Raw genomic sequence first — 16,086 nt, 5'->3', positions numbered from 1 at the left:
AACGAGCTATGTTTCCGTGACAACGATTGTCGAACAACCGCTGCTCGGATAGGCCAAGTCTCACAGCCATACAACAAAACAGCCCGCACTGTAGCTTGATACACACGTCCCTTCAGATTCAGGGATAAACCATTCTGACGCCATAGATGTCTCAAATTAGCAAACGCGGCCAGAGCCTCGAAGATTCCTGCATTCACCTCATCTATCACACTAAAATCAGATTTAATACAACTTCCAAGATATGAAAAACGCGCCCCAACCTCCGATACCTCTCGCTGGATTATGACTGGCTTGATCAGGTGCTGCCAGTCCCACCCATGACCCTCAAACTTTGTGACCGCAAAGTGCATACCAAAGGACGGGATGACTTTGGTCAGTTCATCCATGAATGCTTGCGCCTTTTCCCTCTCTTCGAACATGAGAACGATGTCGTCTGCATATTCCAGATCGACAAGGTTTTCTGCACAGGCTATCTGAACACCAGGATTTTGGAGACCCTCCAGCGTTCGGCTCATTATTTCATCGATCACAAAGTTAAAAAGGAGTGGAGAGAGTGGGCATCCCTGACGGATACCGTTTTGTGTACGGCAGCTTTTGGAGAGCTCTCCGTACACTCACGTCCGGAGTTCTGAAAATACAAAGTACATATTATGTTTGAAAACTTCCGGGGCATTGCTTGGTGGGCAAGTGTCTCAAGAATAACAGACCGATCAAACGAGTCGAATGCGCCCGGAAATCCAGGATTACTAGAACTGTGGGTCGCTTATACGTATGCCGTTGTTCTAGCACCTAACGCAGTGTGAAGATTTGGTCAACGCAACCTCCACAAGGCCGGAATCCTGCTGTTGCTCTCGAATCAGTTTCTTACGGGCCACCGCGTCGCGACGAATAAAAATCGACGCCAACAGTCTCGTCACAACCGGGGTCAAGCCGATGCCCTTGCATTTACCACACTCACTACGCGTCCCTTTTTTTGAAAACGGGCACTATCACGGATTCATCCAGTTGTCTGGGACAGATTCCGTTCTCCAAATGCAAGCAAACAGATCAGACAAGCAATGACTGAGGACTTAACTCCCGTCTTTGAACAGTGCAGATGGAAGGTCATCCGGACCGGGAGCTCGGTGTCACCTGAGAGAACATATGCAGTCGTAGACCTCCGAGGCCGTAGGTGGTTCCACATTCACCGCCTAGGGTATTAATTTACCTGTGGGTTCTAGATGACTGCCGGCTGGTGGCCGCGACAGTTGTTCGAATTATTCGGCCCACCGGTCGAGGCGTTCTTCCTTATTCGAGATGGTCGTTTCATGCTGATGGTTTCACTAACTGGTGGTTTCCAGGGCCCGATCGCACGGATTAACTCAAATAATTCCGGGCATTTACCGGCTTTCTAGGCCTTTTCCATTTCTTTGGCTTTCTGTGTCCACCATACTTCACGGTCGGATCGCAAGCTCACTTTCACTTGACGTCTGATAGCTCTTGGCATCGGCTTATGTTGGGGCCCGGCTGGGACATTTCTTCGAGATTTAAGTTGTGCCACCGTTCGTCTGATATCCAGTGCTTTAGGTGCGCCTGGTTGGGTCGTGTCACAGGCGAAATTCCCAGCACTATGCAAAGAGATGGCAATCTCCTCCCAGTATGAGTCCACATCTGATGGTGGAGCACTTGGAAGAGACTCTCGAAAATGATTCCAGTAAGTTCGTCTGACATCCGGATCTTCCAGCCTTTCAGTTGCCAGGCTATTCGTCCGCAGCTTACGCGGCCCCGGGAAACGTAGGGGAAGGAAACCCCGGACGAGCGCAGGGCCAGAGTCCATAAATTTGTTCCAAAACGAGCTGTAGTCAGGTATTGATCCGTTCCAACAGTAACTAATGGCAATGTGGTATATTTGAGTTTGTGGCCGGCCCGCCGTTGAAAGACACCAAGTGGCCATGCGATTTCGGTCATTTCGGGAGGCCTTACTGCATAAAAACAGCCTGAGATCAGCACACAGCTGAAGCAATCGTTCCCCATTGCCCGTACGTACCGAGTCCAGTACATATCGACCTCCCAATTGAGTCTCGGATGTACTAAGCCTGCTCACTTGCACAATTATATCTTCGGCAACCACCACAACGTCTGAGCTTTTAGTTCGCCGGAGTAGGGCGTTCGGGGCGTCATAAAACCTGTCTTTGACGGCGTCGGAGTTACAGTCAGTTGGGGCGTAGATGGACACGATAACCAGACTTCTATCAACTTGCCGGCTGTGAGACTACCTCACAGACGTTGTCAGACGAACCGCACAGAGGCGACTATCAACAGGTATCCAGTCAAGTAAGGATACTTCCGCCCGGTGACTAAGCACAATACCAACCCCTGCATATCCTACCGCAGCAGCCTCTGGATCATCAGAGGTGCGCAGCCGAAAGCGAGTGGAGACTGACGGGGCGGTTAACTCAATCACTATGCTTGCATCTTGAATTCCCGTTTCTGAGACACAGCACACATCAATGCCAAGCGAGTCCAGTGTGAGTGCAAGAGCAGCTTGTTGTCCTGCTTGCTTCAGAGTGCGGACATTGAACGCGGCAAGATAGACTGGGTATCGAGGCTTGAAGACTGAGTTGGAGATTCCTGCAGATGTCGGCACCATGTGACGAGCAGATGGTGCACGCAAAACCGATGCATGACGAACGAAGTCATCAGTCCTTAGTGCTGGACCTACAAGGAGAGAAGTATTAATGGGGTGAGGAGAGATGGAAGAAAAATTATGTGAAAGAGCAAGAAGGGAGGCTGCAGGCGTGATCTGTTTTCGATTTCTTGCTCTGCTGTATGCAGCAAGTAAGGCGATTAGGCTGATGGCACCACGTGACGGCCGATGTAGTATGATTTTATTTGCGTATATGCAGTTCATGTTAGTACGTGGACTGGGGTGCTGCCGAGGCGCCCACACCCACACAGGGGACGATTAGGGTCCTCAACCGAAGCCTAGCCGCAAGGCAGCAATATTTGCCGGGAAATTCAAATGCATTACCAACTCTACGGAACAAGTTGCCACATGTTCCAACCCTATAACCTGGAAGGCCAGGAGACTGTGTTCCTCAGACCTCTAACCATTGCCCTACCTGGTATGAGAGACTCTGTGGGTTTTGCGGGACGCTCCCCAGTATAGCTCAATGGATCGCTGGATGCGCAAACCATCACAACACGGCAAGATTTAGTCTCTTCGTGACGGTACTACCATGTAACGCTCAGGTAGATTGGGCGGTGAGTCCCCGCAATTCCCTCAAAATGTTGGATTGTACCGGGCAGTCTATTCTGGGCTGGACGTACATCGAAAGACATCTCAGTCAACTACATTCACGCCGGTAAACAACAAGAGGGGCCCGATGTTCCAATGTTGAGATCAACCGTCCCGACGCCACGGAAAGCTCCATGGAATAAGTGCTGTCCGTGAAGTGTTGAATATTACATAGTATGGTTACTAATCCTGCATTTGACATCCTCGTTTGGGGTTTAGGCTAAGTGGGTGAACACCAAGGAAGAAATAGCTGCTGCTTGATGGTTGTGATTTATGAGACCTGGTCACTTCGCTTCATCCTAATCAGTGGTTGATGTTTCTAAGGGTTAGAATGAGACCTGCAGACACTCGGTGTCCACACTTCCAACAGTCACTCAAAAAATCCGGGTAGCAAATGACGTAACGAACGCAACCGACATCACCTAGATATTATATACTGCACTATCATCAGTCGACCAAGAAGAGAGTCAAATAAATCCATTCCTGGATGACGAACAGCATCAAGATAACCCAAACTTATCAAAGCACCTTTTGTTCCTCTTTACCATGTCGAATTCTGTCCATTTTCATGTTCCCACCACTCGTAATAGGGAATGGGTGAATATTTTAGGCAAACAGCAAGCCGGCATATGTAAAACCTGGTCAAGCCACCTTTAGCTTGCAATCTATGCCACGTTTGAGGACGTGGTGTAGAGTTCGTGATTGAAAGACTAACGGCCTTATATCTGGTGCAGACCAATTACACTGCTGACAAGCAGCTCGCGGCCGAACAGATTTTCAATCTATTAGCCAGGAGGTCACCAGCTGGAGACCCTCAGTGTTCCGTGAAATTCACACTGTTGGTGATCACTACTAAGTGTGAAACAGCTGTACAGTGCTTTGGAGCTAGGTTTCCATCTAGTAAAACTCCCAAATCTCCTCACACCACTGAGGTCAAATGTCCCCTGGCACACGAATAGCAGGACCAAACCAGCGTAACTCGTGGAGTGTGACCAACTGATCCGAGGGGCGAGATAGCTCATTGGTAGGGGGCGAGATGGCTCATTATTAAGGAGCGAGATGGCCCAGTGGTAACAGCGCGAATTTGCTGACCGGAGGGTCAATGGTTCCAACCCGACCACTGCATCGCGACTTCCCCTGTCTAAGCTTGGGCAATTCACTCCTCGTGCTTCCTTCTGGTGGTATGGCAGATAGGCGCCGAAAGAGAGCAACCGCTGAAAGACCTATCGAGAGGAAGCAGAATTTCCACAATAACCATCTGAAGTACCTCAGCATTATTGAACTCGAGTTCGGTTGCGATCATACACGGACAATTCTTCGGAGGCACCAGCAATCATGCATAGACGGTCACCGAAGGTCTTTGGCACGGAGCGTCTAGGTCTTTCATCCACGAAGTAGGATGGATCGGATCGCGACACTGTGAAACATTCATACCGAAACCCGCACCAAACCGGTCGAAGTTATGAGCTGCCTCAGGCAAGAGGCTTTAGCCCAACGTGATTGGCCAGAAGAACGGACCGTCTGTCAGTCCAGCATCAATGCGGGCCCTAATTGGCTGAAAATGTGTACCCAACAGTCAAGCTGCTTAGTATTCGCACAATGGAATAGAATTTTGAAAGCTGACGTGTACCTGATGGACCAAGGAAATCGGACAACTGAGTTCGGAGTACCAGTTCAAAATTTTGAGCCACGTTTAGGTATTTTGGAGCGTTAGAGATGCTGGGAAATTATTCCACGAATATTTCCACCAGGAGTATGATTGCTTAAGTGACAACGAAATTCGGTTAGCTGCAAAAATATGAAGGTAGAATAAAAGTGTTTTTGGTTTGAGCACATGCACAGCAAAATGAAACATTTTGACTCAAAAATTTCTATTTGGCCACTAAGGGTTTTGCAGCCGGAAGTATTGTGCGGCTAATGAGCCTTCAAAAGCCGGTCATAATCCAGTCTCAACCGGATGCCGGTTGTCAATTGCGAATCCACAAGGCGTGGGAATTTCCAGAATGTTTCAGCCACATACCCACGCGCTGCAATTTTTTGGCGTTTAATGCAAGTTTTGCAAGTTTGGTAGTCCTTTTGACAAGAATGCTAATTTGGAAGGCTCAGGATTAGAACTGAGCCGGGACACCGCCGTTATCTTATAGCGCATGCTGCCAGATCCCTGATTCCAGCCAATCGCAACCACACACTGTTGGAAAAGGAATATTTGCCGATCGTGGTTGCCAACAAAAAGCTCCATGAAATGCCCTACGGCCGTAAGTCTCCTTTGCTCGGGTATTACTATACGCCCCTCAATGTTGTCTTTCGCTGAAAGAAGCTGATTTGGGTGTATAATGTAAACCGTATCCAGCAGTGGGCAACTGTTCTACTGAGAAACAGCTTAAATATAATGTAACACCCATCACCAGCCCCGGACGACCCGAAACACCGCCTCTTCTCGTTGACTCCAACAGGCCGGAAAGAGAAGACACTGCATTCTGAACCATTACTTCGGGGTCGGGGTAAACAACGTATACTCAGAGGCAGTTCGCACCGCCTCAGTGGCTGTCACTGCGGTCCGCCAGCCAACTGACCAAAACCTTGTGCTACATCAGGTCATAACTTGCCACAGAAGTCAGTGGCTGGGTAGCTGCCCACAAGACGGATTAACCCCATGCTTCTACCGACTGACGCATCTTCGCTAGCCAATTGAGGCCTTCTGATTTCTTAACGCCTGGTCATTACAAAGGAGTTACATTCAGGCTTTGTCTCCATGTGCGAATTATTGGCAGCCTACGGTCGTTTGCTTTTTGTTTGACTCCTACTGACTACCGTGAATTACTCTTGTTTATTATAATGCAGTTTTACTGTTTCCTGAACTTTTGTTTTCACCTAACGTTTGCTTTTATTACCTGCATGTTTTTTCTGCAATTTCACGTCAACTCCACCCATCTTGCTTACTCGCGGCGGTGGAAAAGCGTTTCACCCTCAGGTTGAACTCGGAACCTCTCGGATGAGAGGCCAGCTAGCTACCATTCGTGCCAACTCCAACTCCTAGAGGCCCCATACTTCGTATTACCCTCGTATCGCGTCATACTTGATAGTGCTTGGTTGTGCTTTATCATTATCGCGTCTAATCACGCAATTTGAATTGACAAGTGACAATCGCTCTTTGTCGCCATGAGGGGCCGATCATTAGACGCACCAAAAATTTCCCTGAAACAACAGATCTAACGGGAAAATATTTGCATAGATTTTTTTCATTTGACGGTACTTGTGGAAAACTCAAAGTCTCCCCAGCCAGTAGCAGTTTTGCTGGAATTTGTGTACGTGCGCTTGAGGTCCAATTTGACCACAGAGTCCACAATTTTGACAGACGCCGTGGCTCAATGTGAAGACCGCGTTTCTTGCAGCATCCTCATCTTGCTTCGCTGAAACCGAAATGATAGAACTATTCAACAACGTGGCCTGGCTAAGTGTAGGTTTATGACTGATGCTCTTCAACTCAGCGGGTATTCGTTGTAAATTACTTTTATTTGATATGGGACTCATATTTTTACACGCTCTTCTTTATTAGTGACAACCAGAATTCTGGTTGGTAATAATGGAATTATCGGTGGATTTTTGCAGCAAGCGGGTCGACAACAGTGCCTGCTGCCAGGCCATTTAATTGAATATGGTTAGTTGTGATCACGCTTTAACCGAAGTGCAAGCAAAACGCATTGGGCGCGTTGCAGCCGTGTTAACCGCACCTCAGCTTTGTGAATGCCACAGCGCTCAAGCACACTGCAAAAATCGTGTGCCGCTACAGAAGTCAGATTAATAGACATATATTCTTCAATCGCTCGAGTGGAGCGTATATTTCCCGGCCTAGAGGCCATAAATAATCTGACCAATCTGTGCACACGAACCCTTTGCTGTCTGAGGCACACACGCAGACGAATACGAAGCACGTTGCGGCACAGCTAACCTTGCGGAGCGAGAGGTAAGTACTAGTTTTTAGGCACTCTTTAGAACACGACGAAAGACGGTAGTTTAGATGTAAGTCGCTGCCACCGAAAAATTATGCCACCTTTTTGACGCCTACACAAACCTGACTTCAAAGCAAGGCCTGAATGTTTTGGCAACCGTGACGCATGTGTTTCTAGGAAATGTGAAGCCAATAGTTCATTCAATCTTTTCATTAATAGCATTTACAACACAAATGCAGAGGTCAGGAACCTGGATAAACACTTCTAAATGAAGACAACGAAAATGGGACATAATTAGTAACGGCCAACAATAGAACGGAGACCCATGGCCTTGTCTGCCTATCCTGCGCGCACGCAGGCTTTCACTGACACACAACGTTGAAAAGGCATGACGGTTTTACTATGTTTCGTTTCACTCAGCAAATTCAGCACTCTTAAATCTGGTTGTATTGTTCGAACACAGGGCATAGAAAACCTAGCGCGTGCCGATTAGTTGATTTGATCCCGTTACCAGTGGTAACAGTGTTCTCTCGAGCGTGCTTTACTCGGGCATCCAGGTCGGACATTCGGTGCGCTTTGAGGATGGACCTTTACTAAGCTTTACGAAAGTTTACCAAAGTTTTTTAACCACGACCATAACCAGAGACACTGAGTCCAAATATGTACCGTGCTCCCCGGATACCTTGAGGGTTACAGGCAGGATTGTCCATGCGGTGCAGTTTATCCCGGAGGACCTGAAAGTTGTCGCCCGTGAAGCCAGCTACGTAGTCTTCCCTACATATTCACGATCTCCTTGGCTTACTTAAAACACCTCGACAGAGCAAAAGCTACTTTTACTATCTACAGTTTCAGATGTACTCCTGGCAGTTAGACCTTTACAGGTCATGCAAATGCGGTATGCGCAAGCACTTCTCCGTGCTTCTGATCATTTTCAGACGCCAAAAAACTATGCCAGTGGACAACATGTGCACATTCCCTACTGTGGTCTCCCTGACAGCAATCCAGATCACAATGTACCTGGGTTCAACCTAATGAACACCATCCGTGCTTCGTTGATGAATCATCGGACGCGTTCAGCAATACTTTGTTCAAGAAAACGAGCAAGAAACGAATGATTCTGACCCCTTGCAGTCTTTCTAACGTGATCCGGAGATGCCCTTGAAATATTCACAGCTCGGTTCAAACCGCAAGTCGCAAATTCCGCTGAGCATGTCGTCCCCTCAATGAAAAGGAGGGAATCTCTTCAAGAACTTAGTTTCCTCGCGTGTTTTCCTCCGTATTTGGGCTTAAATTATTTTGGAACCTTATGTAAACAAATTGTGAGTCATCTTGTCTTCCATAACTCAAAAGGGAACAACCTTTCGCGAACAACGCATAAAAAACATCCGTGTCATTAGGGCAATAATCCCGTAAGGGAAATCCAAAGCATTAATCGCAACTAATATGTGTTGGTTTTATCGCGACAATTAGCACTTGATGTTGCGGGTTTCCTGGCAGTGTGTCATCTTCATAGGTACACCGAATATTTGATGGAGCCATAGAAAACTGGTGAATTAATGGGCAGAAGTGCAGGGAGTGCAACAATGTGGCCAATGCTTTGAACTTCTGACACGAATTTGGCGAAATGAGACAGTCTTGGGGGCACCTATGGCACACTTGCGCAAACAAATGGAAATATAATAGAACATGGGTGATTCATACTAAGTATGGCAGTCGCAATACCGTCATTTTTACGTCGTGCTTTGGTTCGTGGACAGCCATGTAAAGCACCATCTCGAGCGAGCGAGCATCGGCAGTTAAGACAGTAAGAGTTGGCGATGGGATCGAAACTAGGTGAGATCAAAAAGGATCAATAATATTCCTGGGTTCATCAGGGGAACGTCATGTCTTATTTCTGCTATCGGGGCAAAGCCACAAGATAAGTCCATCTGGATTGGAAACTCAAAACGGTAAAAGGGCGAAAATGCCAACTGAAGAGCGCTAAATTGCAATTTAGACTGTGGCCCAAAACAGCAGTCAGAAAATAGTGGCACCAATTTCTGAATACTGCAGTGAAGCTGCACCGAGAATGGTAATCGACATTCAGGCGAAGATATTAGGGAATAGCGATATCTAGTCGAGGTGTTCGGATCTGGCTAAATGTAAACATGGGGGACTTGAACCAGCTAAGTTTCGCGCCAGGAACATCACTGTTGGCTGTGCTTCCGTCGACAAAGCTGGGTGGGAAATACGAAGAACTGAGTCAGTGTTTGAAGTGAACGCGATTCTGCAGTTAGCTCGCGTAAAAGAGATGGTTTGCTGAGGAGGGGCGGTTTTCATGTACTGCAGCATGCTTGGGAGAAAAAGTTTGAGAACGCCATCACAGAAATTTTTTAAAAGGTTCAATAATGCTAATTCGGAAAATGGGTGACGGAGCAACGGAGGAAGATGTGTTGCCAGTTGGAGACCACGGCAAACTTCAACAATACAGCTGTTGATATGAATGGCTTCCTAATGCTACATGCCAATCTTTAAAGTTGGTGAGTCTAGAGGCATTAGTAGCTCAAAGCGTGAATGGATAAATGCGTCAGTGCATGGCCCTTTTGCATGTTTGAACGCAGGGGTGAATTAGCATAACGCAGTTATAGCATAAGGGAAAGTGTACTGGTTTTGAAAAACTAACTGCGTCAGAGGCGTCGACGCATATACTCATTGAGTCCCCGTTAACCTGAGGCAGTAACACGAGGCAGTAATTTTACTCCGTTATAACTTGTGTTTTAGATTCAGTGGAGGGCTTCCCGGGATTACGCTACAACCAGGGCGATCTTAGGCTACTAGCACACAATTTACACGGAAACTGTCTAATTTTTTGCGTTTATCGCTGATATCATCGATAGGTTCAACGGCAAGTTAATCTTTCCAATTTGGAGGTTGTTAAAATCGCCAAAGGTGGAAATTTGCGGGGAGAATCTTGGGGAAGCAGTTTTTGCATATGAAGTAGGGTTAACTTTGCACGTGTGCAGAGTGGATGAACGCTTACTTGACGCTGGGGACTGAGGAAATAATGAAGTCTAAACTCACGACAAAACGTGAAGGAAAGACTCAGGACGCAATAGGGAGAGCCTCGGGAGCATGCATCTACAGGGACAGTTTTCATCCGTGAAATTTCTTTCATCTTTGGGGTCAATGGATGTGGAAGGGGAGGACATGGCACATAAATAGATGGTGGATGATCAGGGATGGCAAGAATCGAAAAGCCAACCAGATAAGACAAACCCGGATGGGCCTATTGAGAGAGAGAGAGAGTGAAGGAGAACCATAATCAAAGACAAAGACGGGAATGGAGGCATTAGGGCTATGTGATAACTTAAATGTTTTATATATATGTTCCCAAGTTTGCCTAACGAAGTGGAACATTCAGCCCCCAGTAAGTTCGCGTATGGAGTGGCGTTATTGGTCGCCTATATATTCGCATGGTTTGGACATGATGGTGGAAGAAAAGATGGGTGGCAATACGCCTGCATGAATGGTGAGTTGGATGAATTTTGCCCTTCTGACAGAAATAGAAAGGGCCTCCGTGTAGCCTGAAAGGAGCCTCTAGTTGTTTAGGGTGCTACTGCGGTTGATTGCGGGGTTGCTTTCATATATGATAGGGTCAACAGAGTGGTTGTTTCTATCGAGCTACAGTGCATAATGATCGGGAATCAGAAGCGGATAAAATTAAACGCCAGGTACATGCACGCATATAATACATTTGCTGCGGTTACATCTACGGGTATATGTGTAAAGACATGAGGAATTTAAATGTTGAGGATCAAGAACATGCCACTGGACCTTACGGCTGCCATTTGTACGCCCTTCTTGGGTTCTAAATTCTCTCCGACGAATAATCCACGTGGCCAGCGAATCTCATCACGACGACATTAGTGTGCGCAAGAATCCAACAATATCGGCGACGGCTTTAACTGAGCAAGTGGTAAGCTTGTCCTTAAGAAGTTAAGACGTCTTAACATTTTACCAAATATCTCGGTGACGGTAACTCGAATGTGCTTCCTCGTTTCAGATTATTCACCGAATGAAAGTGGATTTATGGCCACAAAGAGACTGCACCTAGCATTGGTTTGACAGCATGTGTGCCTCCGCGGCCTTTTGAAGCATATCGGTCGGGGTCCATGCGAAGATCTCGGAGGCACATAACGGGATCATCAGGGGTCAAATGTCTGACCTGCAAAATCACCTGGAACCCCCAGGTTGAATGCTGGTTTATGTACCGCAAATTGTTAAACGCTTCCGAGAAATTTCTCGCTCCGTGAGCACCGAGCTGGATGTCGACCAAGTAAAGGCCGCATTGACCTCATCTGAAAAATTTGTCATCTGCCAGAGAAACGTCGCGTACAGCAGACACGCTTGATGCCAAAACGTAACCACTCGGTACTTTAGTAATTTACTCTAGCAGCCTGTCCTTCCAATAAGAGAACTTCTCAGCAGTGTGACAGTGCCAGAAAATTTTGGGCACCCTTCTCGTTGTGACCCCTTTGTACAAGATGGTCCAGCAGTTAAGGCACAAACTTACTGACCAGTAGATCCATTTTTCATTTCATTTTCCATTTTCATTTCCACTTTCATTTCAACTGTTTCTATCTAGCCCTCTCAGTACCTCGACGCACGTGCTTCCTCCGGGTGACGTAGCAGCTATGCACTTAAAAGATGTTACTGTTGAACAATTAATATTGTGTTTGTTATAAGAAAATAGTCTCTTCGAATAGAGAGAAACCTGTTGAATCCGAAATGCCGAAAACATGGAAGAGGCCAGAATACTGGAAACGCCCGCCTGATCCGTCCGACTGGCCCTCGAAAGCCTCTTGCCAGCAAAACTGTCAGGGACCAGAATGGCTCTCCAATATCTAACGAAGCGGAACGGTTGGACCGCTGAGCACAATTAGTTGGATCAACAATTCAGTTTGTCACCTGCTACATCAGATCCGGACGAGATGACTCAGTGTTTAGAGCGTGAATTTACTGACCAGAAGGTCCGTGGTTTGAACCCGACCTCTACATCTCGACTTCTCCTGTCTAGGTTTGGACAAGCTGTCAGCATCCCAGCCTTCGTGCTCCCTTGAGGTGGAATGGCAGCTAGACACCGAAAGGGTGTTATATCTGAACGACGACATTTTATTCTTTCATCGGTCCGAACTGCAGCCCATCAACGGGAAGGTGGACCGTGAACATGATGCCCCTTAGTCTCAGAGCTGTCAAAGTGTATATCTCTACTCAAGCGTCATCCTGCTTCTTGGCTTGACGAGCTTCCATTTGTTCTGTTTAAGGGTGGTGGTGATGGTGGTGAATTTCACAGACAGTGCCTGTATGGTCTGTGTGTGTCTATCTAAGAGAAAGACCATTCCAGATAACTGGGGGTGCATCGATAATATTGCGTACTTTCAAAGAGGTACTTAGTCGATGTACTGACCAAAAACATTAGTTTGAACCCGGGTGCAGTAAGGTTCTTCGCATCACCGATTCTTCGTCGTCTTACGGTGGCACGCGAACTATTGACCCGTGAACACCAAGCGGGGTTCCGACAGAGTGGAGGCTGCGTTGGCCACGCCCCCGCACTCCGTCAGATGGTGGAGCGGCTTCACCTGTACCGACGGCCTACAATCTTGTTGCTTCTTGACTTCAAGGATACGTTCGATACTGTCGATCGGTCGTTGCTATTAACTAGACTTGCTCAACAGGGAATGTCCCATAAATTTGTGTACGTACTACGGTCCTTACATTCACACAATTCTGGACGTTTGGGTGTATGGTGAGCTCTTCAAAAGCTTTCCTACAAAAGTGGTGCAAGTCAAGGATGTCCACTCTATCCGTTTGTTGTGGCTTGACGTACATTCGTGCAACTCTGTATGGGTCCCTTGGCTCCTTGCTCCGCCCACTATGGTATATCAAATGGCGCGGGAGCTCTACGCAGCGCTTTTTGGAGAAAAAGGAAAATTATTACAACTGTAGTCATAGAGTAGTCACAGAGCTTTCCACAAGGTCGTGCCAGAATCTCCGTAAGGGGGCAAGAAGCGTCGGGTGAGGGACGCTCGATCCGGATTGGTTGGCATTGTGACCAATCAGGGCATGCCTTTGTTTGGTCCGTGTCCTCCAAGTGACACATCCGCACAAATGATGTGGTGTTCGATTATTAGGGACGACTGGCCTCCGAATACCTCCCCTTTAGAAGGCTGCTCAACTGACTGCTGCTTTGGACTCCACTGTGACGACTCATGGAGTTACTGTTGCATTTCGGTGCGGGTGCTGCGAGCATGCTGATCTGGGATTTGGTACCCTCCTGTTTGGAGGTATTTCGCGGCTGTCCAATGTCCCATGCGACGTGTCCTCCTCACGGAGCCGCAGACTGTTGTCTAAAGTTGGTTTCTCTGACGTGGCCGTGCTTGCGATCCTATTTGCGCCTCGTGTTTACCATATTCGACCCTGCGTCCATCATGGAGAGCAGTCCCCATATCCTCGAATTAGTGGGTGGTCTCTGTGTGACTGTTGTTGCGTCCCTTCTGCCGGCCCCCTTTCTTGATTTTACGGATAGCAAAGATAAGATCCGCATGAACCTGCGACTGTAAACTAAGGGATTCAGACCGCGGGCAAAACGTTGCGGGCTGCTGGCAGGGTTCACTGTACTGAAGTGAAGCACGAGGGCTACCGATGCCGGACGCCAGGAGTCGAATGGCCATTGCGTGACGTATGTTCCATCTGGTCTCCGGTTTGGCTGTAACTGTGGTGACCACAAAATCGTCAGGACGTGATATTCTCTTGAACCTATCGGAGCCAGTTGGAGCCGTTTCGTTACAAACGGCACTGACAGGTTCATACAACAATTGAGGCTCACTAACCTAATCGAGGCCCAAGAGATCAAGGTCTGTTATCCAGCCTCTGAGGTCTCCACACCACCGAGCGTGTCAGTCGTACAGCGGGTGGTACCAGACGGAACAGTATCAGAAAGCTATAAGTCGAAATTCTGATTGACAGCAGTTGTTTTACCGGAGTCCAATCGACAGCTTGCGGACCAACCAGCAATCAACCCGCATCATTTGTGACGGACATCACACACGAATTCTATTCGTCGTTTCTGTAAAAGCGGCTGCAACTGCTGTGGCAACCCCACATTTACCACATTCATTTATGTTCGTTTTCAGCTATGCATGCAGTTCATCAACCCCAGCTAACATCGAAGGGAGTCCGAGGTCGCATAAAACACATCGGAAAGTCGTCCACTACTAGCTTCAGTCGGAAACGAAGCAAAACTAGGGAAAATAAGGCAGTGGAACGTAAAATGCCAACCACTAGTGGCACTAGGCAAAAAGGTTACAATAGTAAATAATAATAATAATAATAATAATAATAAGGTTTATTCCCAATTTGTGGGTAGCATACCGTCTGGCATGATCATAGTTTTACAGTCAGAATGGAGCATGACTGGGGGAATTGTTGGGGTGCAGATTGCACAAAAAAGGACAATGTCATAAACGGTGGGGAATACCCGGTGATATAGTAATAATAGGTTATTTCCCAACTTGTTGGGAAAAATGGGCTTGAGGTTCGACTAGATCAAAGACAGTCAGGCCATTAAAGGGGCTGTTTCCGCTGGGAAGACCAGCCGGAGCGAACAATCTACTGAGTTCTTGTTACTCGGACCCGACATTTCTTCGCTTGTCGTTAGACACTTGTCGCTTTCTATTTATTGTTGATCATGCCTTCGAGCGGGGTCTTTCCTGCAGTTTTTTATAGTTGTTCCTGGTGCACGCGAACTCCAGTCATTCATCCTCTCCAATATCCCCCTTGTGCCACGTTTCGGCTGAATTACCCTGCAGATCATGAAGTGAGGCATTCGGTCTTTAGATCAGGGCATGCGTTTCCTTGATGCAGAAAAAACACTTGCCTTTCTCACCATCGGGATCGAGGAAACTCTGGCAAGATGTGATGATCACGATCAGTGTGAGACCTCTACTAACACTACTACTGTTTCAGTATTTTGAACTACGCACAATCGGTACAATATAAAAGATTGTTAGGGCGCACATTACGAGTCTCAATATTGCTGACAGAGTAGTCATCTACTCGGCCGTACTACACAGAATTGGTGTCTACCACCAGATTCTCCCAACTTGTTTCCGTAGGCCGTAACGGTTCCATTGTGATAAAGTGGCCTTGGCTCCATGTGCCCATACGCACTCTCGAATGAAAAATGGAGAATTCTGACCCGGGATCCCAACACCTTAGAATGGGCTGCTGCACACAGAATCGTGAATTCCGATGCATTTCATAGATCAGCACTACTTCCAACTCCTGGAAAAGCAGTCCATGAAGCAGTAATTCCAAGAATATTCCCATCAGACACCCGTAAGACGAAGGTATTGCTCGGCTGTCTCACGACGTGTTCAGACTGGATTTTAGCTTCCCGAACTGCATTGTTAGACCACACTTGTGACCCCAATCCAGTACATTATCTTCTGAAGAGGAAGTCAGTGAGCGGGCTGTCTAAGGATGGAGGTCCTTCTCGACACAAAACACCTATCAATATGTCGATTCCGAGATCCATAGATCTGTTTTGATTAAACAAAACAGGGATGAATTGAACATCAGTGTCTATTCGACATCCATGCTTGTTGCAGGATCGGTCCGCGCATTCCCTACAGTTGATTATTTCACACCAAAACTCACTACCCGTAAGCCAGACTGAACGGTTTGCACGAATGCATGTGCGGATCAGAAATTTTCCTGCTGTGATTGTTGTATTCAACACATAACGCTGAAAGAAGACTGGTGTTTAGTGTCCCACCCTTTTAATGTGTTGGGTGTGGGTGAGCAAAGCTAAGTAAAATA

The 16,086-nt window shown here is 47.2% G+C and overlaps 1 protein-coding gene across 1 annotated transcript in view; it reads right to left on the bottom strand.

Moving 5' to 3' along the window:
* T265_04834 (hypothetical protein) overlaps window positions 1–16,086 on the bottom strand; it is a gene marked incomplete at both ends in the record, with an annotated part of 120,963 nt that overhangs the window by 38,996 nt on the left and 65,881 nt on the right. The window contains 3 exons of the mRNA XM_009169680.1: window positions 353–563; window positions 1,457–2,228; window positions 2,256–2,684. Coding sequence (XP_009167944.1) covers window positions 353–563; window positions 1,457–2,228; window positions 2,256–2,629 — 1,357 coding nt within the window. The remainder of the gene's footprint in view (window positions 1–352; window positions 564–1,456; window positions 2,229–2,255; window positions 2,685–16,086) is intronic.

The sequence above is a fragment of the Opisthorchis viverrini genome (assembly GCF_000715545.1).
Source record: "Opisthorchis viverrini unplaced genomic scaffold opera_v5_85, whole genome shotgun sequence".
NCBI classification, from domain to species: Eukaryota; Metazoa; Platyhelminthes; class Trematoda; order Opisthorchiida; family Opisthorchiidae; genus Opisthorchis; species Opisthorchis viverrini.
The sequence above is the reverse complement of the archived record's forward strand: the minus strand, read 5'-3'. Positions and strand labels throughout refer to the sequence as shown.